Genomic DNA, 25,944 nt, shown 5'->3' on the forward strand with positions numbered 1-25,944 from the left:
TAGGATAGTCTGGATTCTTTGAAAAGAAGAGGGAGGAACTATGGAGTCATACGGAGTCTGATGAGGCTGTCCTGTTGAAGTTTGGACTGGCCTATTAATATTTTCCCTTGCTGCTAGCGAGAAGCAGTAGATGATGTTTATTAAAATGTTCAGTCTTTGAGGACATCACTGGCAAACGGTCATAGTCAAACACATTTTTTGTACTTTTAAAGTTCAAAAAGGTTATGTAAAAGAGAAGTTTGCTTGCTCTGTTTACAAAATACAGTATTAAAAATTACTTCAAATTCTTCTTAGCTGTAAAATTATATTTTAGTTATGAAGTAATATTTTCCATGGTGTCTCTTAATATCCAGAATGGTCATTACTCTTGGATTCTTTCTCTGGCATGGAGGAATATGGGATCTAAAATAGAATCCTGTTTTTGCAGGTGTGATGGACATAAATCCTTATGTCCAGCTGGTTGGTTGGTGTCAGGAGAACGGAAGAACACTGGTAGCACCCGGCGGTGAGTGGACTGGCTCAGTGTTCTTTGAAGTCATTCCTGTGTGACTGGCAATGTCTATTCTTATTTTTGTTTGTGCAATCCACATTTCAATAGAAGATGTATGATAAAAATACTATGCAATATTCTCTTGACCACCAAGTGACCCAAATGTCTGAAATCTGCACATTCTTCCCCATAATGAAAATGGACTGTGTTGGTAAAGGTGTACTGGGCAGCCATTAAAAAAAAGTTGCTGGAAGTTTTTTTATCCAATGAAATGAGTACCAATGCTGTAGGTTGAGATTTAAAACTAGCTATTTCCAGTTGCTAATTTATCTTATAACTTACATTAATTAATTAACTGAACCGTAAGATTATTAAATGTAGAAATTGAAGTTAAGTGTAGTCCTGTAGAAATCTAAGAGGTGAGAACTAATTCCACAGTGCATCTCTGGACTTGCCAGGCGCCTTCACCAAACCAGCTTAACGGCTCAACTGGACACGCATGGAGGGCTTCTTCCTGTTTTTCTTCATTATTAGAAATATTAAATTTTTAGAGACTTGCTCTATCAAGTCTCTGTTTTTTAATTTAAGAATGAATTAAATATAGTGACTTTGTGATCTTGGCATTTTTAAAACAAGTTGCTAGAAGAAATATATTTTCCTTCATTAAAAAGTGTAAAGGCAGAAATATAGATTAAGGAATATGTCATTCTAGATTGGAGCAGATGTTTAACCTTTTAATTTGAATGATTCTGGAATTTTGCTGCTTTTTAATTTTTTACACTTAAATACAGAGAAATATTAGAATTTCTCATCAAATTATTGAATTCAGTGAAAAAAAAATTCAAGAATTAGGGGCCAGCTCCGTGGCCAAGTGGTTAAGTTCGCGCGCTCCGCTGCGGTGGCCCAGGGTTCTCATCGTGGGCGCAGACATGGCACTGCTCGTCAGGCCACGTTGAGGTGGCGTCCCACATCCCACAACTAGAAGCATATGCAACTAAGATATACAACTATGTACCTGGGGGGTTTGGGAAATCAAGCAGAAAAAAAAAAAAAGGTTGGCAACAGTTGTTAGCCCAGGTGCCAATCCTTAAAAAAAAAAAAAGGAAGATTGGCAACAGTTGTTAGCATAGGTGCCAATCTTTAAAAAAAAAAAAAAAAATCAAGAATTAAAAACAATCAGCAAGAGGGGCTGGCCCTGTGGCTGAGTGGTTAAGTTTATGCGCTCCTCTTCAATGCCCCAGGGTTTCGCTGGTTCGAATCCTGGGCGCAGACATGGCACCGCTCATCAGGCCACGCTGAGGCGGTGTCCCACATGCCACAACTAGGGGGACCTACAACTAGAATATACAACTATGTACTGGGGGCCTTTGGGGAGAAGAAGAAGAAAAAAGAAGATTGGCAACAGATGTTAGCTCAGGACCAATCTTGGAAAAAAACCCAAAAAACAATTAAGAAGCCAAACAAAAAACAAATAAGAAAACCATAACCTATTCAAAAATATCCAATTAGTCTAGAAAGGTTTTACAAAATAAATCACATCTTCTGTAATTCTGATTTTGCCATGTAGACAGATCTTGAGTTGTTTGTCCTATTTTTCTGTAAAGCTGACTTTAGAACAAAGTTCTTTAAGGCAAGGTGAGATGTCTGTGGGTCTCCAGACACGCGGTTTGGGCCGGCGGCCTGGAGCTGCAGCTCCCACGTGTTCCGGGCCCTCTGGGAAGCCGCTTCTTGGAGGCTGCAGGTGCCCTGCCAGACTGCCTGGAGGGCTTGGTGTTTCACCCGTCTCCTGCTGCTGTGCGCGTCCAGAAATAGTCTGTGCAGCATGTTAAGAAGTAGATGTCTCGATTCCTGACATCACTCACAGGAGCTGAGGCCTGAGGGGAGAAAACCTCCCACACCCCAGCTGAGGCTGAGGCTTAAGGGCCTCTCAACAGGAATCGGAAGCCATTTAGTTCATAAAGTCAGCAAAGTAACAGCAGAACTCAGTCTAGATTTCTAGTTTTCACCGTAGAATTGATTGGTTATATAAATGTCACCAAGCTGAAATCTGAGTGATGGTTTTACCATAGACTAATTTAGCGACAGAAATTCTTTACTTTAGGGTCAAGTTATCTTCTCTAACAGGTTTAAAATCCTGAGATTTCGTCCCGATGTACAATGTTTACATTAGAATCTTCAGTTAATCCGCCTCTAAACCTCACACACTTGTTAGCAGTCCTTTTGCAAACTAGCGAGTGTTTTATACACTAAAATACTGGCTCCCCAGCCTCAATTCCTATGAGTACTTGGTTTCTCTGCAGTAGATTCTCATCTGCTCTTTTTTTCTGTTGAGATATAATTCACATACTGTAAATTTCACCCTTTTAGTTTACAATTCAGTGGGTTTTTTCAGTATATTCAAAAGGTACAACCATCCCCACTGTCTACTGCAGAGGTTTCCATCTCCCCAAATGCAGTATCGCTGGTCCCCATCGGCAGTCACTCCTCATTCTCTCCTCCCCCTCAGGCCAAGGCAATCGATAATCTACTTCTGTCTCTGTGGATTCGACTGTTCTGGACCCTTCATGTAAATGGAATCATACAATATGTCGCCTTTTGTGTCTGCTTCTTTCACTTAGTGTAATGTTTTCGGGGTTCATGTTGAGGCATGTATCAGTACTTCATTCCTTTTGTTTTACAAATAATATTCCAGTGTATGGATATACTGCGTTTTGTTTATGCATTCATTAGTTGATGGATGCTTGGTTTGTTTTCACTTTTTGACTATTACAAATAATGCTGCTATGAACGTTCATGTTTAAGTTTTTGAGTGAATGTATGTTTTTATTTCTCTTGGGTATAATGCTAGAATTGCTGGGTCATAAGGTAACTCTGTGTTTGAGGAATTGGCAAACTATTTCCCAAAGAGGCTGCATATTTTACATTCCCACTAGCTATGGATGAGAATTCCAATTTCTCTACATCCTTACCGACATGTTATTGTCTATCTTTTTTATTACAGACATCCTACTGGGTGTGAAAGGCTATCCCATTGTGGTTTTGATTTGCATTTCTATAATGACGAATGATCTTGAGCATCTTTTCATGTGGTTATTGGCTTTTGTGTATCTTCTTTCAACAAATAATTCAAATATTTTGCTTATTTTTTAATTGGGTTCTCTGTCTTATTATTACTGAGGTGTAAGAGTTCTTTGTTTGGATATTGGACCCTCTTGTCTTTTCATTTTCTTGATAGTTTCTTTTAAAGGGCAAAAGTTTTTAATTTTGATGAAGTCCAATTTATCTATTTTTTCTTTTGTTGTTGTGCTTTTGGTGTCTAAGAAAATATTGCTTAATCTTAGGTCACGAAGACCTGTCACAAAAGACTATTCTTTCTCCATTGATTGGTCTTGGCAAATTTATCAAAAATCAGTTGACCATAGATGTATGAGCTTATTTTTGGATTCTCAGTTCTGCTCCATAGTCTGTTATGTCTGTCCTTATGACAGTACCACACTATCTTGATTATTGTAGTTTTGTAGTAAATATTGGAAATGGAGAGTGTGAGTCCTCCAACTCTGTTCTTCCTCTTTGAGATTTTGACTTTTCTGAGTCCCTTGCATTTCCATGTGAATTTTAGAATTAGCTTGTCAGAAAGAGCCAAGTGGGACTTTGATATAGATTGCACTGAATCTGTAGATCAATGTGGGGAGCACTACCATCTTGAAAATACTGAGTTTTCTAGGCCATGAACACAGGACATCTTTCCATTTATTTAGGTCTTTAACTTTCTTTCAGTGACATCTTGTAGTTTTCAGTCTCCAACCCTGCACTTCCTTTATTGAATCTGTTCCTGAGCATTCTATTCTTTTTCAATTGAGGTGAAATTCACATAATATACAATTAACCATTTTGAAGTGTACAGTTCAGTGGTGGTGTATTCATAAGGTTATGCAAACCACCAGTTCTCTCTAATTTCAAAACTTTTTCCTCACTCCATAAAAACATCCTGTACTTGCTACACTGTACACCCCCCACTCCCTGCCTGCCCCCATCCTCTGGTAACCTCTAATCTGCTTTCTAAGGATTTGCCTATCCTGGATCCATTATACAAAGGAATCATACAATACATGACCTTTTGTGGCTGGCTTCTTTTTCTTAGCATAATGCTTTCAAGGTCCATGCGAGTTTAGCATGTGTCAGCAGTTCCTTCCTTCTTGCTGCAGAATACTGTTCATTGCACATAGACGCCACAGTTTGTTTATCCTTTCATCTGTTGACGGGCATTTGGTCTGTCTGTACTTTCGGCGATTATGACTAATGCTACTATAAGCGTTCATGTACAATTTTCTGCATGGACAGATGTCTTTATTTCTCTTAGATGTTTACCTAAGAGAGGAATTGCTGGGTCACATGGCAATTCGATGTTTAACATTTTGAGGAACTGGCAAACTGTTTTCCAAAGCACCTGTGTCATTTTACATTCCCTAGCAATGTTGTTATTTTTCAACGTCCTTGCCAACACTTGTTATTTTCTGTTTTCTTAATTAAAACCATCCTACTGGGTATGAAGCAGTATCTCATTATGGTTTTGATTTGTATTTCTCTAATGATCGGTGATGCTGAACATCTTTTCATGTGGTTATTGGCCATTTGTATATCTTTTTTCAAGAAATAGCTATTCAGGGGCTGGCCCAGTGGTGTAGTGGTTGAGTGTACACGCTCCGCTTTGGCGGCCTGGGGTTCGCCAGTTCAGATCCCTACACACCACTTATTGGGCCACGCTGTGGCAGTGTCCCACATGCAGAGTGGAGGAGGAGTGACACAGATGTTAGCTCAGCAACAATCTTCCTCAAGCAAAAGAGGAAGATGGGCAACAGATGTTAGCTCAGGGCCAATCTTCCTCACCGAAAAACCCCCCCAAAAAACCCAAAGAAATATCTATTCAAATCCTTTGCCCATTTTTTAAATTGGGTTGTCTTTTTGTTATTTATGTATTATTTAAAAATTATTATTTAGGGGCCGGCCTCATGGCTGAGTGGTTAAGTTCGCGCGCTCCGCTGCAGTGGCCCAGAGTTTCGCCAGTTTGAATCTTGGGCACAGACATGACACCACTCATCAGGCTATGCTGAGGCAGAGTCCCACATGCCACAACTAAGAATATATAACTATGTTCAGGGGGGCTTTGGGGAGAAAAAGGAAAAAAATTAAAAAATCTTAAAAAAAATTACTTAAATATTATATCCATTTCTTATTCTTTACTTGTTATTATTGTAAGAGTTCTTTATGTATTCTGGATATTAAACTCATATTGCATAAATGATTTGCAAATGTTTTCTCCCATTCTATAGATTGTATTTTCACATTCTTGACAATGTCTTTTATGTACACTAGTTTTTAATTTTGATGAAGTCCAATTTATCTATTTTTTTCTTTTGTTGCTTGCATTTTGGTGCTAAATCTGAGAATCTATTGCCAAATCTGAGGTCATGAGCACACACCCCTATGTTTTTATCTGTGAATCTTATACTTTTATATTTGAGTTTATAATTCAATAATTATAACTTCTAAATATGTTATAAATTTATATTTCAGTTTTTGATCTATTTTGATTTAATTTTTGTGTTTGAAGTGAAGGGGTCAACTTTATTCTTTTGCATCTGGTTATCTAATTTTCCCAGTACCAGTTCTTAAAGAAACTGTTCTTTCCCATTGCATGATCTTGACACCATTGCTGAAAATCAATTGGCCATAGATGTTTAGGTTCATTTCTAGACTCTCTATTCCATTTGATGTATATGCCTATCCTTATGCCAGTATCACACTGTTTTGTTTTGTTTTGTTGGTGAGGAAGATTGGCCCTGAGCTAACTAACATCTGTGCCAGTCTTCCTCTATATTGTATGTGGATGCCACCACAGCATGGCTTGATGATCAGTATGTAGGTCTGCACCCAGGATCCGAATCCGCAAGTCCCAGGCCGCTGAAGTGGAGCACATGAACTTAACCACTATGCCACCAGGCCAGCCCCATTGTGTTTTTTTTGTTTGTTTTTACTTTATTTTTTAGAAAGTTTTAAGTTCACAGCAAAATGGAGAGGAAGGTACAGGGATAGCCCTTGTGTTCCCTGCCTCCAAACATGCATATCCTCACCCCTTAGTAACATCCTCCACCAAAGTGGTGCATTTGTTACAATTGATGAAGCCATGTTGACACATCAAAATCATCTAAAGTCCATGGTTTACCTTAAGGTTTATTTTTGGTGCTGTACATTCTGTGGGTTTGGACAAGTGTGTAATGACATGTGTTCATCATTATGGTATCATACAGAGTATTGCCACTACTTTAAAAATCCCCTGTGCTTTGCCTGGTCATCTTTCCTACACACCAAACTCCTGGCAACCTCTGACCTTTTCACTGTCTCCACCGTTTGCCTTTTCCAGAATGTCATATAGTTGGAATCATACATAGGTAGCCTTTTCAGATGGGCTTCTTTTAGTTAATAATATGCATTTAAGATTCCTCCATGTCTTTTCAAGGCTTGATAGCTCATTTCTTTTTACACTGAATGATATTCCATTGTCTGGCTGCATCTTAGATTATTTATCCATTCACCTACTGAAGGACATCTTGGTTGTTCCCAAGTTTCAGCAGTTATGAATAAGGCTGCTAGAAACATCCATGTGCAGATTTTTGTATAGATGTAAATTTTCAACTCCTTTGGGTAAATACCAAGGAGCATGATTGCCAGATTGTATGGTAAGAGTATGTTTAGTTTTGTCGGAAACTGCCAAAATGTCTTACAAAGCGGCTGTACCATTTTGAGTTCCCACCAGCCGTGAACGAGAGTTCCGGTTGCTCCACATCCTCGCCAGCATTTCCTGTTGTCAATGTCTTGGATTTGGGGTATTCTAATAGGTGTGTAATGGTATCTTATTGTTGTTTTGCATTTTTCTGATGACATATGATGTGGAGCATCTTTTAATATGCTTATTTGCCATCTGTAAATGTTCTTTGGTGAGGTGTCTTTTAAGGTCTTTGGCCATTTTTTTTAATCCGATTGTTTTGTTGTTGAGTTTTAAGAGTTTTTCATATATTTTGGATAAGTCCTTTATCAGATGTGTCTTTTGCAAATATTTTATTCCACTTTATGGCTTGTCTTTTCATTCTCTTGACAATGTCTTTAGCAGAGCAGAAATTTTTTATTTTAATGAAATTCATCTCATCATTAATTTCTTTCAGGAATGGTGACTTTGGTGTCATATTTTTTTTTTTTTTTTTTAAAGATTTTATTTTTTCCTTTTTCTCCCCAAAGCCCCCCGGTACATAGTTGTGTATTCTTCGTTGTGGGTTCTTCTAGTTGTGGCATGTGGGACGCTGCCTCAGCGTGGTCTGATGAGCAGTGCCATGTCCGCGCCCAGGATTCGAACTGACAAAACACTGGGCCGCCTGCAGCGGAGCACGCGAACTTAACCACTCGGCCACGGGGCCAGCCCCGACTTTGGTGTCATATTAAAAAGTATCTCCAAAGCCAAGGTAATCTGTTTTCTCCTGTATTATCTTCTAGGAGATTTATAATTTTGCATTTTACCTTTAGGTCTGTGATCCATACTGAGCTAGTTTTTGTGAACGGTGTAAAGTGTGTGCCTAGATTCATTTTTTTACATGTGCATGTTCAATTGTTCCAGGACCATTTGTTGAAACGATTGTCTTTGCTCCACTGTATTGCTTTGCTCCTTTGTCAAAGATCAGTGGACTGTATTTATATGGGTCTATTTCTGGGCTTTCTGTTCTGTTCCATTGATCTGTCTGGGGTTTTTTTTTGCCAATACTACACTCTCTTAATTACTGTAGCTGTATAGTGAGTCTGAAACTTGGGTAGTGTCAGCCCTCCAACTTTGTTCTTCTCCTTCAATATTGTGTTGGCTATTCTGAGTCTTATAAACATTCAAATCATTGTGTCAATATCTACAAAATAACTTGCTGGGATTTTCACTGGGCTTGCACTGAATCTAAAGGTCAAGTTGGGAAGAACTGCCATCTTCACAATACTGAGTCTTCCTATCCATGAATATGGAATGTCTCTCCGTTTATTTAGCTCTTTGATTTATTTCAGCAGAGTTTTGTAGTTTTCCTCCTATAGATCTTGTACATGTTTTGTTGGATTTTATTACTATTTCATTATTTTGAGTGTAATGTAAATGGTATTGTGTTTTTAATTTCAAATTTCACTTGGTATATACTGGTCTGTAGGTATATAGGTGTAGATATACTGGCATTACTGGTATATAAGAAAGAGATTGAATTTCATATGTTAACCTTGTATCTTACAACCTTGTTAGAATTGCTTATTAGTTCCAGGAGTTTTTTTGTTGATTCTTTTGGATATTCTACACAGACAATCATGTCATCTGTGAACAAAGTTTTATTTCTTCCTTTCCAATTGGTATATATTTTATTTCTTTTTTTGTCTTATTGCAAAAAGCTCACTGTTCAATTATTGTAGCTTTGTAGTCAGTTTTGAAATCTGGAAGTGTGAGTCCTGCAACTTTGTTGTTTTTCAAGATTGTTTTGGCTATTTGTGGCCCCTTGCAGTTCCATATGAATTTGAAGAATGACTTTTCCATTTCTGGAGAAATGACTATTGGGATTTTGATAAAGGTTGCATTGAATCTGTAGATTGCTTTAAGGAGTATTGCCACCCTCACAATGTTAAGTTTTCTAGTCCATGAACCTGGAATGTCTTTCTGCTTTTTAAGGTCTGCTTTAATTTCTGTCAGCAGTGGTTTTTAGTTTTCAGTGTACAAGTCTCTTACCTCCTTGGTTAAATTTACTCCTAGATATTTTATTATTTTGGATGCTATTGTAAATGGAATTGTTTTGTTTATTTCCATTTGGAATCGTTTATTTCTGGCACAGAGAAACAACTGATTTTGTATCCTGCAGCTTTGCTGAATTTATTTATTAGCTCTAGTTGGTTTTTTGTGTGGATTCTATGGAGTTTTCTTATATAGAATGGTGCAATCTGTCAAAAGGGTAAAATTCCAAAAGGTTCAAATTTCCAGATTGAATGCCTTTAGTTTTGTTTCTTGTCTAATTCTTCTGGCTTTGACTTCCAGTGCAATGTTGAATAGTAGTGGTGAAAGTGGGTCTCCTTGTCTTTTTCCTAATTTTAGGGTGAAAAGATTTCAGTCTCTCATCATTGAGTGTGATGTTAGCTGTGGGTTTTAAAAAAATACCCTGTGTCATGTTAAGAAAACGCCCTTCTATTCCTAGTTTTCTGAGCACTTTTATCATGAAATGTGTTGAATTTTGTCCGGTGCTTTTTCTGCATCTATTGAGATGATTGTGTGGAGGTTTTTTCCCCTTTTTTTCGTGGTGTATAATCCTTTTAATGTGCTGTTGGGTTATTTTGCTGCTATTTCGTTGAGGAGTTTTGTATCTACATTCATAAGGGATATTGGTCTGTAGTTTTCTTGTCATGTCTTTGTCTAGTCTATTATTTTTTATGCTATTATAAATTGAATTGTTTTCTTAATTTCATCTTGGGAGTGTTCATTGCTAGTATGTAGAAACACAATTGACTTTTGTACATGGATCTTATATCCTGAACCTTGCTGAATTTGTCTCTTAGCTCTAACGGTTTTTGTGTGTGTGGACTCCTTAGTGTTTCCTATCTGCAAAGTTGTGTCATCTGCAAGTGGGGACACTTTTGCTTCTGCCTTTCCATTCTGGATGCCTCTACGTCTTCCCGCATGCCTCTGGCTAGACCTTCACCCTGTTGAACAGCAGTGCCGAGATCAGGTACCCTTTTGTTTTTCCTCATCTTGGGGGGCGGTGCTCAGTCTTTCCACATTAAGTGTAACGTTTGCTGTGGGTTTCTTGTGGATGCCTTTTATGAGGTTGAGGAAGTTCCCTTCTATTCTTACTTTGTTTTATCATGAAAGGATGGTTCTTTATTAATGTGGTGTTATTCTATTATTGCTTTTTTATGCTGAACAAATCTTGTATTCCTGTGATAAATCTCGCAAGTCTCTGTGTGTGGTGTATGTGAAGGTATATATATATGTGTGTGTATATATATATATATTTTTTTTTCTTCTTCTTCTTCTTCTTCTTCTTTTTCTTCTTACATGTTGCTGGACTTGGTTTGCCCATATCATGTAGAGGAATTTTGCTTCTATATTCATAATCTAATCCACTCTTTTTAAATGTTTTTATTCCTAATACAGTATCTGAGGCTGCTCTGAGTGCTAAGTAAAAACAAAAATGGGAAATAAGTCAAAAAGTTTAGTTATTTAGAATGTTCCTCCACAGTATGATTACCCGTCCCTAAGACGGCTTCGCCAGTGTCATGAAGAGCTTCCTGTCTGGTGGCGCAGGGGGCTGGCCCTTCCTGGTGGCCGTCATTGAACCCCGGGAAACTTTCCACTTGAGATGGTGATATGTAAAATGAAAATTCAAGTAGATCAGCCATTTAATCAAGGTATGAATAAGAGAGTGGAGTGTAATGAAAATATATGCAAAGGGACTGTGAGCAAAAATTAGGTGAAGGCCATTCCAGCTTAGCAGAAAACAAAATTGCTTAAGGCTCATGATAAGTTATGATTATACTGGCCTGTAAGTTAGTGTGAAAACATGAGCGCACAAAGATGTTAGGTCCCTGTTAACTGCATAAGAGAGGACGTGTTTGAGCCTTGGACAGTGGAAGGACCCTGAAGCAGGATGGCAGAAGGCTGAGTACTTAGGTGGTTCACAAATGGGAATTTCAACATGAAATTGTAAAAGAAGAACCAACCGATTCACACGCTCTTCAGATATTCTCTTCCCCGGGACCGGGCTGGGGCTAGGCTGCTTGAAATGTGTGTGTGTCTGTGTCTGCGTGTTATACGCTCTGTTATACATACTTTATATTCATGTATATCTATTTTTGGAGTTTAAATATAGTAAAAGATACAAAGAAACTAATATTGTCTGTTTGAATGATTTGTTTCTGTTAGTAATTTGGTTTCACAATTTGTTAGCTGTATTTATTTTACTTAAAGTGAATTTATATTTTAAACATCATTTATGCCTATAGATTTTTACATTAAATTTTATGTTACGGTTGTAATTACATTATTGTCAGAAAAAAATGTATTTGCCACATTTGTCATAGCTTGTGTGTGTGTGTGTGTGTATAATTGTGCTTCTGAGAGCAATTAAGGTGCTTGAAAGTAGAACAGCACGTGCTGATCTGTATAGTTGCCCCTGGTGTACACTCAGATTCTCATAGATTCCAGATAAAAGAGCCTCTTCAGAGAGAGAAAGAGGAAAAGAAGGCCAGTTTTTAAAACACGTAAACTATAACATGCAAAGGTACTTTTCACTGATATAAATTTCATCCAAGGTGTTACATATTCTATCCAGTACCTTTCTAGAGAGGACTAAAAAATATGGCAGGGCCCTCTATCCCTTCAGAAGAAGCAATCTGCTGGAATTTTCGTTGAAGCTACAAAATGACAAAAAGGTGTTAGGCAGACATATAGAAAACCCTAATAACACAAACCTTAGCATTTCCTTTCCAGGAAGGTGGTTGGGCCTCACAGTGAGATCTCGATCTTCATTTGGTGATGGCTGGGCAATGTCCAGTTAGGAATCATCTCCTTACAAATAGGGGCAAATTGAGTCCTTTTGTTGCAGTAAAATCTGGCAGCAGAGTTTTAGGTGGTACATCATAGAGCCAACTCTGTACAGTTAAAACTAGATCTGTCTGTTAAAGAATATTAAATAGTGTCAGCTGAAAGTTACATTTTTTGCTTTTTCAGTTCTTTTGAATGGTATTGCTATTTTGAAAGTAATCCTGATTGCTTTGTATGTGTATGAATTTCCAGTACTCTAGTTGCTTGGAGTGGCTTGTTTACCCGTGAAAACAGTGTTGTGGAGGCTGTTCTATCAACAGGCTTCTACGTGTGAAAATCTGTTCTGTAGCTGATGACGGGAGCCTCCACCCCAGCCGGCCTCCTCGTTCATCTGGACAGGTGAACAGGAAGCTCTGTGAAACCGTGATGGCTCATCTGAGTGACAGCGGGACCAGGTCCCCTGGAAGGACAACAGTCAGATGCATATTGCTGTGCACATTTGCAGCACAGACTGCAGCTGTACTCGAGTTCACTTCAGCACACATTTCCACAGTGACGTCTGTGCTTGCAGAGTGGACCATGCAAGGATAAAACATGGTTCCTGGAGGAAGGGATCTATTTATTTTTTGTAAAACCTTTATTGAGATATAATTCACAGACTATACAATTCATCCATTCATAGAGTACAATTCAGAGGTTTGTAATTTATTTACAGAGTTGTGCAACCATCACCACAATCAATTTTAGAATGTTTCCATCACCCCAAAAGGAAACTCTGAACAATGTAGCTATTTTCCCTCACCCTCCATTCCCCCTAGCCCTGGGCAATCGTTAATCTACTTTCTGTCTTTATAGATTTGCCTATTCCGGATATTTCGTGTAAACAAAATCATATAATATCTGGCTTTTTGTGTCTGCCTTCATTCACTCACGTGGTTGCAGGGTTAATCCATGTTGCAGCATGTATCAGCACATCACTTCTTTTTAGTTCCAAATACCATTTCATTGTATAGGTAAACCACAATGTGTTTATCCATCGTTGATGGGCATTTGGATTGTTTCCACGTTTTGGCTATTTTGAATAGTGCTGCTATGACCATTTATGTACAAGTTTTTGCACAAACATGTTTTCAGTTCTCTTGGGTATATAGTTAGGAGTGGAATTGCTGGATCATATAATAATTCTGCGCTTAACTTACTGAGTAACTGCCAGACCCTTTACACAGGAGCTTCAGCATTTTGCATTCCCAGCAGTAGCGTGTGAGGGTTTCAATTTCTCTGTATCTTTGCTAACCCTTGTCGTCTATGTTTTGTTTATAGCCATCATATTGAATGTGAAGTGCAATCGTATTTTTGGATCTCCTTTTTCTTGAATGCCCAGGATGACTTCACACATCTACCTATTTTCATGGCAACTTCGTGAAGTTTTTGTCCATTATTTCAGTTTTATAGTTGAAGAACTGAGGTCTAGAGAGACCGGGTACCTGGCCCTAGGCCTCTCACGTGGTGTGTGGAGGATTTGGTAGCAGGCCCCTTTAGTTAACTTCAGGAACTCCTTTGCCATTTCCTCTTGACCACGCTGCTTGAAGGTCCTACACATGGACTCCTGATTGTAATGGAAGGAAAACTTAAAATGGGGAACACAGGAGAAGGAGATATAAATTCCAATTTCGTATGTAGACATCTTCACATGGGGAGCAGTGTTTGCATTAATCTTTGAAGGATGCGCAACATTTTAATGGAGAAATGGGATGGAAGAGAATATTAGGTAGAAGGAAGAGTATGCACAAAACCAAGATGGCAGCAAGTTCCTGGCAAACTTAAGAATTACGGACATTGGGAATAATATGCAGGGCTGCAGGGTGGGGCTGGGGCAGAAGGAGAAAAGGAGGGGAGAAGAGACTTAAAACATTAGGCTCAGACTGATTTGTGATTGGCCTTGTAAATGTTTTTACTTTATTTAAAATATGAAATAATTTTAAAGATTCGGAAGAGTCACAATAGCAAAAAAAAAAAAACTCCTCTCTGCGAAACCATTTGAGATTAAGTTGCCGAACTGGAAGTTTTGCCAGTCCCCCAGTCATAGCCATTGTGGAAACAAGTAAGCAAGCCGAAGACAGGTGCAGCCCAGGGTCACACGTGTGTTTACAGCCCTGGCTCCTTAGCGCCCTTTGGTCTGCAGCACTTCTTCAGTCTTTCCTTGACTTTTATCAACTTGACACTTCTGAAGAGTCCAGGACAGGGATTTTGTAGCATGCTTCTTACTTTAGGTTCTCTGATGTCTCCTCAGGAGCAGATGTGGGTTGTGCCCCTGGGAGGAGGACCGCAGAGCGATGCTGTGTTCTCAGGGCATCATCTCAGCTGGTGCACGAGTTTAGGCTGTCTCTTTCCTGTTAATGTTAACTTTGGTCACTTAATTAAAGAGGGATGTGCCAAGTTTCTCCACTGTAAAATTACTCTTTTTCCTTTTGTAATTAATACATACTTGCAGGAGAGTGACTTTGAGATTATGTAAATATCCTATTCCTCATCAAACTTTCACCCACTAGTTTTTAGCATCTATTGATGTTCATTTGGTGAATTAGTTATTAGTATGATGTTTGCCAAATGGTAATTTTCTAATTCCATTATTCCTTCTATATTTACCAGTTAGCTTATGCTCCCCTGTGATTTATTTATTTTTCAGTTTTTTACTTATAGTGGTATGGAGTCGTGGATTCCTATTTTAGTCATTGTGCTGCCGTCTGTTTCTGCCACTATATAGGAACTTGATGGAGGAGGATGGGGTAGTGAGGTTGGGCAGCAGCCATCCTTGACCTCAGGGAGCTGACAGTTTACTAGGGACTGTTTGGTGAGTTCTCCAATAACTGCAACAGATGATAGCAAGGAAATTAGTCAAAGAGGTAACACCTGGCCAGAAAGAGAAAGAAGTGCTTCACAGAGAAAATTATATGACAGTGCACTGCTCTGTAACAAATTACCACAAACTTAGTGGCTTAAAACAACACAAACTTATCATCTTACGGTTCTGGAGGTCAGGAGTTTGAAATGGGTTTCATTTTAGTTTTGGAATATTAGTAAGGCATTAGTAGGATTAAAGGATTGAGGCCATTTTATGAAAGATCTTTCAAAGCCAGAATGAGGAGTTTCTAGACAACTTTGTGATATAACTATATTTAAGCATTTATTTGGCAATAGTAGGCCAGATTAAAAAGGAGGAATGGGAAGACCATTAGAGAGATGCATTGTCTGTGAACATAAGGAGTATGGGCTTTACCTAGTGCTGTTGGAATGGGGCTGGGAAGATATGAGACACTTTGCGATTGCTACTTACGCGATTTGGCAAGTGACCGAGTAAGAAGACATGGATGAACTGTTCATTCACTTTCTTGTGGTCTGAAGGGCTCTGTGAATTGATGGGCCAGGGAAATAAGTTGGGTTCCTGGCCTTGTAAGGCTCTCTTTTCTTGTAAATATCATGTTCTGTGGTAAATGCATTTTAATATGACAGCAAAAAGCTATCCAATGCAGAAAAATAAATTGAAGTTGCATATTTTGCTGTGGGACAATTTTCTGTGGCCATTTGATATGATGTGCGATACTGTTTTATGTGATTGAGTCTGTGCCTCAGGTAGACATTCTCTACCAGAGGTCCGATGAGGCATTGCGGTGATTCCATCAGTAGATGACCCTGCCACTGCAACACAAATATCGTTATCCTTTCTCTTGTTCTTTAGCTTGATTGCAAATCGTATCACAGTTTCCCCGAGGCATTTCGTGAATTCCCTCCACGCTTTCTGGAGACATTGTAACAGGATGGTCTTCTCTTTCTCTGTCAAGAGTGTTCAGTCAGCTAAATTCTCCTCTTTATGAACCTGTTTATTGTACCATTGGATCCTAACATGCTATCACCGATGAAGCCGAGCTGTGGACTTATTATAAGTCAAACTTCTTTAAAATAAAATTTATATTTTTTCTTGTTATAGATCATAGGAAATTTGTAAAATATGAAGCATTATAAGGAATAAATTATTAATCCCACCGCTAGATAAAGTTCGCCATTATTATTGTTATTTATTTTTTAATCATCTTGTCTTTTTACTTGACACTATATATGTATATATATGATATATATATGTAATTTAAAAATTAGAATTGTGATTTTATCACTCATTGCTTTTGTAGCCTTCCCCCCCCCCTTTACTTGAAAATATAATTTGAACATATTCCCTTTTGTTTAAATAGTCTTTGAGAACCTGGCTGTTAATGACTGCATGATTATCTATATTATGAGTACACTACAGTTTATTTAGGTTTTTACTTTGTGTTGGACATTGACTTTTTCTAGTTCTTAAATAACAATGGAAGACATCCTTTAAAAAATATATTTATATATGTTTGTTATTACTTTGTAATTGTTGTAAATGGAATTATTGGATTACAGAGTATGGAAACAATTTTGAAGCATTTGATAAATACTTCCAGATTACCCTTTGTAAAGCTTTTTCCTTCTAATAACAGTGTTAGAAAATTTGGACATGAAAACAAAAAATGGAACAAGACCAGATCTCTCAAAATACAGGCACAAATTTTCTGTGAACATTGTGTTAGCAAGGAGTATGTTTCTTTTGCTCACATTTTATCCACAAGTTCTGGTATGTAAAAATATTCAAAAAATGGCATTTCTTTCTAAAACATATTTTAAATAAAATAACATACAGATCGACTTGGTAATCAAAAGTCCCCCAACAAAGAAAAGCCTTGCACCTAATGACTTCACTGGTGAATTCTACCAAACATTTAAAGAAGAACTAACACCAATCCTTCTCAAACTTTTCCAAAATATTGAAGAGTAGGGAACACTTCCTAACTCATTCTATAAAGACTGTATTACCCTGATACCACAGCCAGAAAAAGACACTGCAAGAAAAGAAAACCACAGACCAATAATCCTTATGAACATTGTTGCAAAAATCCTTAACAAAATACTAACAAACTGAATTCAACATCATATTAAAAAGGATTACATACCAGGGCCAAGTGGGTTTTATTCCTGGAATGCAAGGATGACTCAACATATGAAAATTGATCAATATGATATACCACATTAACAGAATGAAGGAAAAAACCCCACATAATCATCTCAATTGATACAGAAAAAGCCTATGATAAGATACAACACTCTTTCATGATAAAAACACTCAACTTAGGAACAGAAGGAAACAACCTCAACATAAAAGCTATATATGAAAAGCCCCACAGGAACATCGCACTCAGTGGTGAAAGACTAAAAGCTTTTTCTCTAAGATCAAGAAAAAAGCAAGAATGCCCACTTTCACCACTTCTTTTCAGCATAGTACTGAAAGTCTTTGCCAGACTAATTAGGCAAGAAAAAGAAATAAAAGGCATCCAAATTGGAGACAAAGTAGTAAAATTATCTTTGTTCACAGAGGATTTGATCTTATATGTAGAAAACCCTAAAGAGTCCACAAAAAATCTGTTGGAACTAATAAATGAATTCAGCAAAGTAGCAGGATGCAAAGTCTACATGATACCGACCCTGATATCAGTTTCCCTACATTAAACCCAGCATATATGGGGTTAAAACCAAAACATTCTTTCCCTGCTTACTCCCTGGCTTCCTGGCTCGAGAATCCACTGTCCTCCATGGAGACAGACACCGCCAAGGACAAGCACCTGGATTATCTCCTCCCTGCAAAGAGATACAGGCTGGTGGGAAAGCTCTGACTAGCAAGGTCATATGCTCCCCCGCCCCTACCTAAATACCCTTCCCACATAAAAACCCTTCCTTTTAGCTTTTCGGGGAGTTTGGGATTTCAGCGTTAGCTGCCCTTTCTCCTTGCTCAGTGCTGTGCAATAATAAAATTCCTACTTTCTTCCACTATACCCGGTGTCAGAGATTGGCTTGCTGCTCAACAGGTGAGAGAACTCACTTCAGGTTCAATATCACCTAATCTTTGTCCATGTGACCCCACTTCCTCCCTGTTCCCGATGCCTTCAAGGTCTTCTCTTTCTCTCCAGTCATCAGAAATTTTGGTGCTCCACCTTATGGTCTTTCTTCATTCATTGTGTTAACACTCTGTGGACTTTTACAGCTGGAAAGTCTTGTCCCTTCATTTCTGGGAAGTTGTCTTGATTTGTTTCTTTGATAGATTCCTCCTCTCCATTTCATCTGTTTGTCTTTCTGTAGCTTCCGTTATTTGGAAGCTAGAGGTCCTGGTCTGATCTTCTAATTCTTTATTTTTTCTGTCCCATTTTCCATCTCTCTATGTCTATAACATTTCCTGGGAGATCTCTTTAACTTTATCCTCTGATACTCCTTTTAGGTTTTTAAATTGTTCCAGAATTTCTGGGGGCTGTTTTTGGTTCTTTAAATATACCTGACCCCTTTTTTAGAAATCTGGTTTGTTGAGGTATAATTTACATAAAGCAAAATTCAGACTTCTTAGGTGTCCACTTCAATGAGTTTTGATGACTGCATAGAGACCTGTAAATGCTTTAACAATCAAGTAACAGAGTATTTTGATTTCCTCCCAAAGTTCCATCAGTCTCCTTTGTAGTCCCCCTTCCTACTCCCAGGCTCTGCAGAGCGCTATCTTCTTTCTGTCCCTATAAATTTACCCAGAATGTCATATAATGGACTGATATGGCACATAGATGTTTGTGCCTTGCTTCTTTCATTTGACATAATGCTTTCGAGATGCGTCACGGTTGTATGTACCAGTAGTTTATTCCTTTTTTATTGTTAAGCAGTATTCCATTTTACAGACATAACATAATTGGCTTATTCATTCCATTGATGTATATTTGAGTTCTTTCCAATTTTTAGCTGTTATTAATAAAGCTGCTCTAAACCTTTGTGTTTAGGTAAACATCTCTTGGGTAAACATCTAAGGGTAGGATTGCTGGGTCTTATATTTGTAAGGGTCTGCCAAACTGTTTTCTCTCCGGGCTGTACCATTTTGCACATGCACTGGGAAGATATAAGAGTTCTAGTCGCTCTGCATCCATGCCAGCGCTTGTTAGTTTCTAAAGTGTTAGCCTTTCTATACACGTGTAGTGGTGTTTCATTGTGGTTTTAATTTGCATTTCCCTAATGATTAATAATCTTAAGTATCATTTTATGTGCTTATTTGCTATTCATATCTCTCCTCGTGTGAAATGTCTATTCAAGTCTTTTGTCCATTTTTAAAAAATTAGTTGTTTCTTTTTTTATTATTGAGTGTTGAGAGTTCTTTATATATTCTAGACACAATTCCTTTGCCAGATATGTGTTTTGCAAGTATTTTCTCTCAGTCTGTGAATCATATTGTCATTTTCTAAAAAGTGTTGTTTGAAGAGCAGATTTTTAAAATTGTAATGAAGCCCAGTTAATCAGATTTTTTTCTTTTATTATTCATCTCTTTTAGGTCCTGAGAAATCTTTTTGTATCCTAAGGACATAAGATTTTCTCTTCTTTCTAGAAGTTTTGTATGTTTAGGCTTCACCTTGAGGCGTTTTATAGATGGTGCAGTGTGGGGGTCAAGGTTAGATTGTTTGGTTTTGACACGTGGATTTCTAATTATTCTAGCAACATTTGTTGACAAGATTGTTTTCCTTTGAATGATCTTGACACATTTGTGGAAAACACATTGACCATATGTGTGTGGGTCTGTTTCTGGACTCTTCACAGTTCCATTGATTTATGTCTCTATCTTTACATTGACCCACCTCGTCATGCTTATATAGCTTCCTGGTAGTCTTTATCAGGTAGTGTAAAGCTGTTTTATTTTTAGAGTTTATTTCTTTAATTTGAATATCAATTTTGAATTTCCATATAATTGTTCTTCAGTTTCTACAAAGGAAAACCAAAAAGGCCTGCTGAGCTTTAGCTGGAACTGCCTTGAGTCTATTGATCATCCTAACGCTACTGAGCCTCCCAGTCCAGAAAAAATGCTCCATTTCTTCATTTGTTTCAATATGCTTTAATTCCTCTCATCATTATTGTGTCGTTTTCAGGATACAAGTCTTGCACATTTTTTAGATTTATCCTTAAGTATTTAGTGTTTTTTGATTCTTTTATGTTACTTTTTTTGAAATATTAAATTTTCAATGATTTATTGCCTCTGTAGAAATGCAGTAGGCTTTTATATATTGCAGCTTTCTTCAACTCACTCCTTAGTTCAGGTAGCTCCTTTGTAGCTTCTTTGGGATAATCTATAGAGATAGATGATCATGTCATTTGAAAATAAAGACACATTTGTTCTTTTCTAACTTGTATGTCTCGTCTTTACTTTTCTTGCCTATTGCACTGGCAAGGACCTCTCATACTGAATGTGAATGGTGAGAGTGTGCATTTTTGGCTTTTGTTTTAATCTTATGGGGAAAGCACTCAGTCTTTCACTGTCGAGTATGATGTCAGCTGTCCTTTTCTGGCTGAGGAGGTTCTCTGCTTTCTGGTGTGCTGGAGTGGCACTGAGCTCTGTCAAATGATGTCTCTGCAGCCGTGAGCTGGCCGCCGCTTTATTCTTCTTTAGTGTTGATGAGGTGAAGTAGATTGATAGATTTGTGAATGTTGAACCAACCTTACTTTCCTGGATTGCAGGTTCCTTTTTACATATTGTTAGATTTGATTTCCTTAAGGTTTGTTGATTTTAACACACATGTTTATGAAGGATGAACCGAGTGTTTTGGTTTTTTTTCAATAACCTAGAATATAGTCTTTCTTGTGAATTTTCTACATCCATTGAAAAGCATGTGTATTTTGCTGCTTTTGGGTAGCGTGTTTGATAAATGTTAATTAGTTCAAGTTAGTTGAGTGTTGTTCATGTCTGCTGTATCCACTGCTTTTTCTATTTACTTGTTCTCTTGATTACTGAGAGAGGATCAAGTCTCCAACTATAATTATGCATTTCTTCTTTCCATTCTATAGGTTTTTGCTTTGTATATTTTGAAGATCTATTGTTAGGTGCATATGCTTTTATAATTGTTTTGTCCTCTTAAAGAAGTGATCCCTTTATCATTATGTAATGCCTCTTTTTACCCCTGGTAATTTTTTTTTTTGAAGTCTCCTTTTTCACGTATTTTATAGCCTTTTCAGCTTTCTTTTGATTAATGCTTACATTGCATATCGTTTTTCAAGCTTTTACATCTTACCTATTTATGTCTTTATATTTAAAGTGGGTCTCTCGTGAACAGCATATGGTTGGTTCTTCCTTGTTTTTTAATTCAGTTTGACCTCCTCTATTTTAATCGGGTTGTTTTTACATTTAATATATTTATTTGTATGATTGGATTTAAATCCTCCACCTTTCTAGTAATTTTTTATTTATCCCATATGTTTTTGGTCTCTTTTCATCCTTTCCTGCCTTTAAAAAGTTTTTATTGAGTATTATTAATGCTCCTATTTTATCTTCACATTGGCTTTTAATTTACCTCTTTAAAAAATATTTATCAGCTACTTGGGGATTTACAATATACCTACTCAACGTACCACGGTCTGCTTTATTATACCCCTTTTGCTATCGTGTAAGTACCGTACAGTAGTTTACTTCCATTCTCTCTCTCCTATCCTCTTTGATCTTGTTGTCTTTACTTCCGGTTGACTCTGTGTTCTTATAAAAACAAGAAACAAGGAAAACAAGAAGTGAAAACAATTTTACCTCTGTCTGTATTATTGTGTTTCTTTTAGATCATGAAACTATCTTTTAAAGTGATGAAAAGTAAGGAAATACAGCTTCTGTTTACCTTTATGTTCCACGTTTCCAGTGCTCTTCATTGTTTGGTATAGATGCATGTTTCCATCTGGTATCATGCTCCTCCCTGAAGAGCTTTCTTTAGAATTTCTTATAGCACAAGTTTGCTGGAAATGCATTACCTCAGATATTGTTTGCCTGAAAAAGCCTTTATGTTACCTTAATATTTTAGGCATTTGGGCTGAATATAGAATTCGGGGTTGACAGATCTTTTCCACCTTCATTTCTTTAAAGGCATCACTGTGATGTTTTCTGGCTAGCATAGTTTTTGAGCAGAAGTCTCCTGTGACTCTTATCTATGGTCTCCTAAATGTAATTTTTATTTTCCTTCTGGCTGCCTTAAAATTTTTCTCTTTGTCTTTAGTGCTCTGGAGGGAAGCTCTCTCCACTCTGCTGCCTTGCTCTCAATCTTTCCCGTGAGCACTTGGGGAGACACAGTGCAAAGAGCTTGTGAGCGGGGGTGAAGTACCCTCATGTCTGGGGACTGCTGCTCCAGACTTGCTAGCCCTCACTTGGCCTTCGGGAATCGACTAGAATGCTGAGTTCTTGTAACCGACTGGGATAAGATATCCTCTCTGTCCAGTGCTTTGCCACTGACGGAATATTTTGGGTTTCTTGTCTGACCCTAGGGGAACTTGTCCCTCTTTGGATTTCTCTTTACTTTGTTGCTTTGGAACTTCGGTTCTCTGATGGGCTCAAGAAAATGCATGATTTTTCAGATTATTTGGCTTTTTCTCATTGTTATGGAGCAAACAGAATTTTTTTATGACTTTCCACATTCTTCACAGAAATGGAGCCATTTCCCTATTTTCAATAGCATTCTTATTTCACAGATCTTTTCTTATCTCTCTAAGCATATTCATCAAAGAGTCTTTTATATTTTAAACTTTCTGGTTTAAATCTGCTCTATTATCTCTGTTTTCTCAAATTTCCTTTTTTGTTATTATTGTTTTTATTTGCATATTTTAGTGTGTACTTATTGGAGTCTTCAGATCTCTGGTGCATCTTAGTTGTCCTTTCATTTTTAAGAATGAGGTCCTGAAAAGCGAGTAAAACCTCTAGGTACCATGATGGGGCTTGTGAAATTGTGACCATCCCTGTAGGGTGCTCAGATGGAAACCAGGGTGTTTTGTTTGGACACCCCCAAATGTCAGTATAAATACGACTCTTGGGCCACTGTCCACAGGAAAGGGTCTTCCCTTCTTCTGACTGAGGGGGGCGGTATGTGTGTGTATGCCTATGTGTGTGTTGTGGAAGGTGTTGAGGGCTGTACCAGCTGAGACCCAGGTACCAGGAGCAGGTGGAGAGGTCATTGTTCTATGAGTAGGCTTCATCATTGCCTAAGACCTCAAAGTCTTGAACTTGTCTGTTTCAGTCTATTCAGAGGCCAAAACCTGCAGCCGTTTGCATTGACATGGGAAGGTAATTGTCTCGTTGTGTGGCGCAACATAGGTGACCTGGTGGCTCTAACAGTTTGTCTTAGGACTTTGAAGCAATCCTCTATGTTAACCCCATGCTGCTGCCTTCAGAAGTGTCTTGTGCCTGCAGCTCCTGAAGCTTTCTGGGACTGTCTAACAGACACCAGCCTGTTCCTCCTTACCTGTGTTCTCCTGTCACAGATTTATGTTTTAGCTTTCTCAGTACTGTTAAGTCTGTTTTCATTCATTTATCTCCTTTTCACATATCCAGGAATTTTTGTTGACATTCCTCACCTACTTTTGGCTTTTACCTATTCTTGCTGTGGCTTTATGTCCTCCTATTAGTTTTGTTTTCATTTTTTTATGTAAACTATGTTTTATTTATACTAGTTTTTACCTTCTGTTTCACCTTCCACCCAAATTGGTTACTCCTCCCAATGAAATAGCAACTGGTGCTAATCCCTCCATTTAATTACCATGAGCTAACTAGCGTATCCAACCACTCCAAAATTTTAGTGCCTTAACACATGAAGACTTGGTACCTTGCTTCAGTCGTAGTACGGTCATGGGTGATACGGGTTAGTTCTGCTCCATGCAGTTATTCTGGGACTGAGATCCTCCAGGTGTTTGGGAATCTTTCCATTTAGCCTGAGAATGGGGAAAGAACTGATGGTTGACATGAGAAGGCTTTAGGGGCCAAACTTGAAAATGGGTGACTACATAATTTCTACCTATATGCATTGGCCAGAACTCAGTTACATAACTGCATTTAATGGCATAAGAGTCCAGGAAATGTAGTTCAACTATTTGCCCACGAGAAAAAGGAGAACCATTTGACCTGTTAGCCGTTCTGTGCTGTGCATATTTGACCTGTTAGCCGTTCTGTGCTGTGCATATTTGACCTGTTAGCCGTTCTGTGCTGTGCATATGTTGCTAATTCCCATAGAACTGCATATACATGCACACACACACGCTCATACACCCACATACTCACGAACCCATGTCTTTTTGTCATCATTGATTGTCCTATAAAAATGGGATTGTATTATGTGCATATTTTTCCATCTCCTGGCAAATCTCTTCCAACTCATTAGGTATAGTTCTAATTCTTTCTGTACAAAGGTTACATAATATTCCATGATGTGTTGTATCAAAATTAATTCAGCATTTTCTCTGTTGATAAGCGTTTATTAAAAAAAAGATGCCTTTATTGATATTTTGTTGGCATTTAGAAGAGAACAGAGCTAAATGTATGTGCTCATTTCTACATTTTAAAAATAGAAGTCTAGCACTCAAACTTGTGAATGAAAGCTAAGTGAAAGTTTATTTTCAGAGAATAAAGCTCTAATCATTGATATTTTTGGAGGTAATAATATAAAATATAATATTTTTTAGTTTTTTGTTTTCTACAATTATTTGTAGAAATAATAGTAACTGGTTTCTCTAGAGTCTCCAGAATCCTCAATTGGCTGGCCATACTTAGCAAATATTTTAGATGTTTGATGAGCACAAAGAAATGTTTTAACAAATTAATGTTTTGATACCCAATAGCTATTTAACTGTACTTCATAATTTCCTTGCAAGCCTAAAAATACATTAATAAAATTTACAGTATAAATATTTAATTGCAACATTAACCATTAACTTTTCTAGGCACACAAAAAATTTCTCTATTTTATATGACACTGTATTATTTCTTATAGATCGATTCCGTTGGTATAAGGAAGGTAAGAGTTCAGAGAAAAATATAAATAATTAATTAATTGATTGAATAGATATTAATTGAATGCCTGCTAAATTTGAGTCACAGCTGGGAGCTGAGGAAATAGCAAAGAACAGTAAAGACATAACGTGAGGATTGTTAAGTTAGTCATAGAACATTACTCGGGAATATTACGTAGTTAGTGAAATTAAGGGAAAAACAGAAGCCAAATAACTAGTGTGTTTTTCTATAATATTAGCTACTGAGCAAGAGACAGAGAGAAAAATAGAGGTAATTACCCCTTCTTGAATGCCTGCCATTTACCAAGCATGGGTTAGATTAAGTAGTGTGGGAAACGTGACCTTTTTGAAGATAATTCTGTTGGGAGGTCAGCCAGTGTAGCACAGATTGGTTGTTTACCGGTGATTTCACTGGACGCAGAAGAGACTCAATTTCCTTACATAGTCTATTCCAGATATACCCCAGGTCAGCCATACTTTGAGCAGAACAATCAATTACGAAGTGAGCTCTTTGACCCATGCCTGGGGTACTGATAGTCCATACTGTGAGTGGAAGAGTTCTCCACACCATATGTGGCAGGATCTGATTGACGATCAAGTAACAAATCTGACATCCTGTAATAAATATTAGGGAGCCTAACTTGTATTCTTTTGCGAGAAAGGATATTTTAACTTTAATTATGATGGATTGAATATGAATCCAGGACGTCTGGCATCTAAGGCAACATAAATGTGAGGTCAGTGTCAACATGTTTTTTGAAAACAAAATTGAGTGAACCTGAATTAGGCCTAACAGTATTGAGCTCACTGATTGCCCTCCCATCTTGTCTTTCTTTTGTCGTGTACTAAACAGTATCCCACTATCTAACATGGGATAATTAGCGATCACTTGATGCTGTGATTGTTTTCATGAGGAGCCCCTCCGTGTGTGCAGAACCTCCCGCGAGGAGTGGCCACACAC

The 25,944-nt window shown here is 37.7% G+C and overlaps 1 protein-coding gene across 1 annotated transcript in view; it reads left to right on the plus strand.

Moving 5' to 3' along the window:
• Positions 1–25,944, plus strand: part of L3MBTL4 (L3MBTL histone methyl-lysine binding protein 4) — a 469,197-nt gene that overhangs the window by 196,196 nt on the left and 247,057 nt on the right. Inside the window, 1 exon segment of the mRNA XM_070514531.1 lies at positions 428–505. Coding sequence (XP_070370632.1) covers positions 428–505 — 78 coding nt within the window.

This window comes from Equus asinus, chromosome 7 (assembly GCF_041296235.1).
Source record: "Equus asinus isolate D_3611 breed Donkey chromosome 7, EquAss-T2T_v2, whole genome shotgun sequence".
NCBI lineage: Eukaryota > Metazoa > Chordata > Mammalia > Perissodactyla > Equidae > Equus > Equus asinus.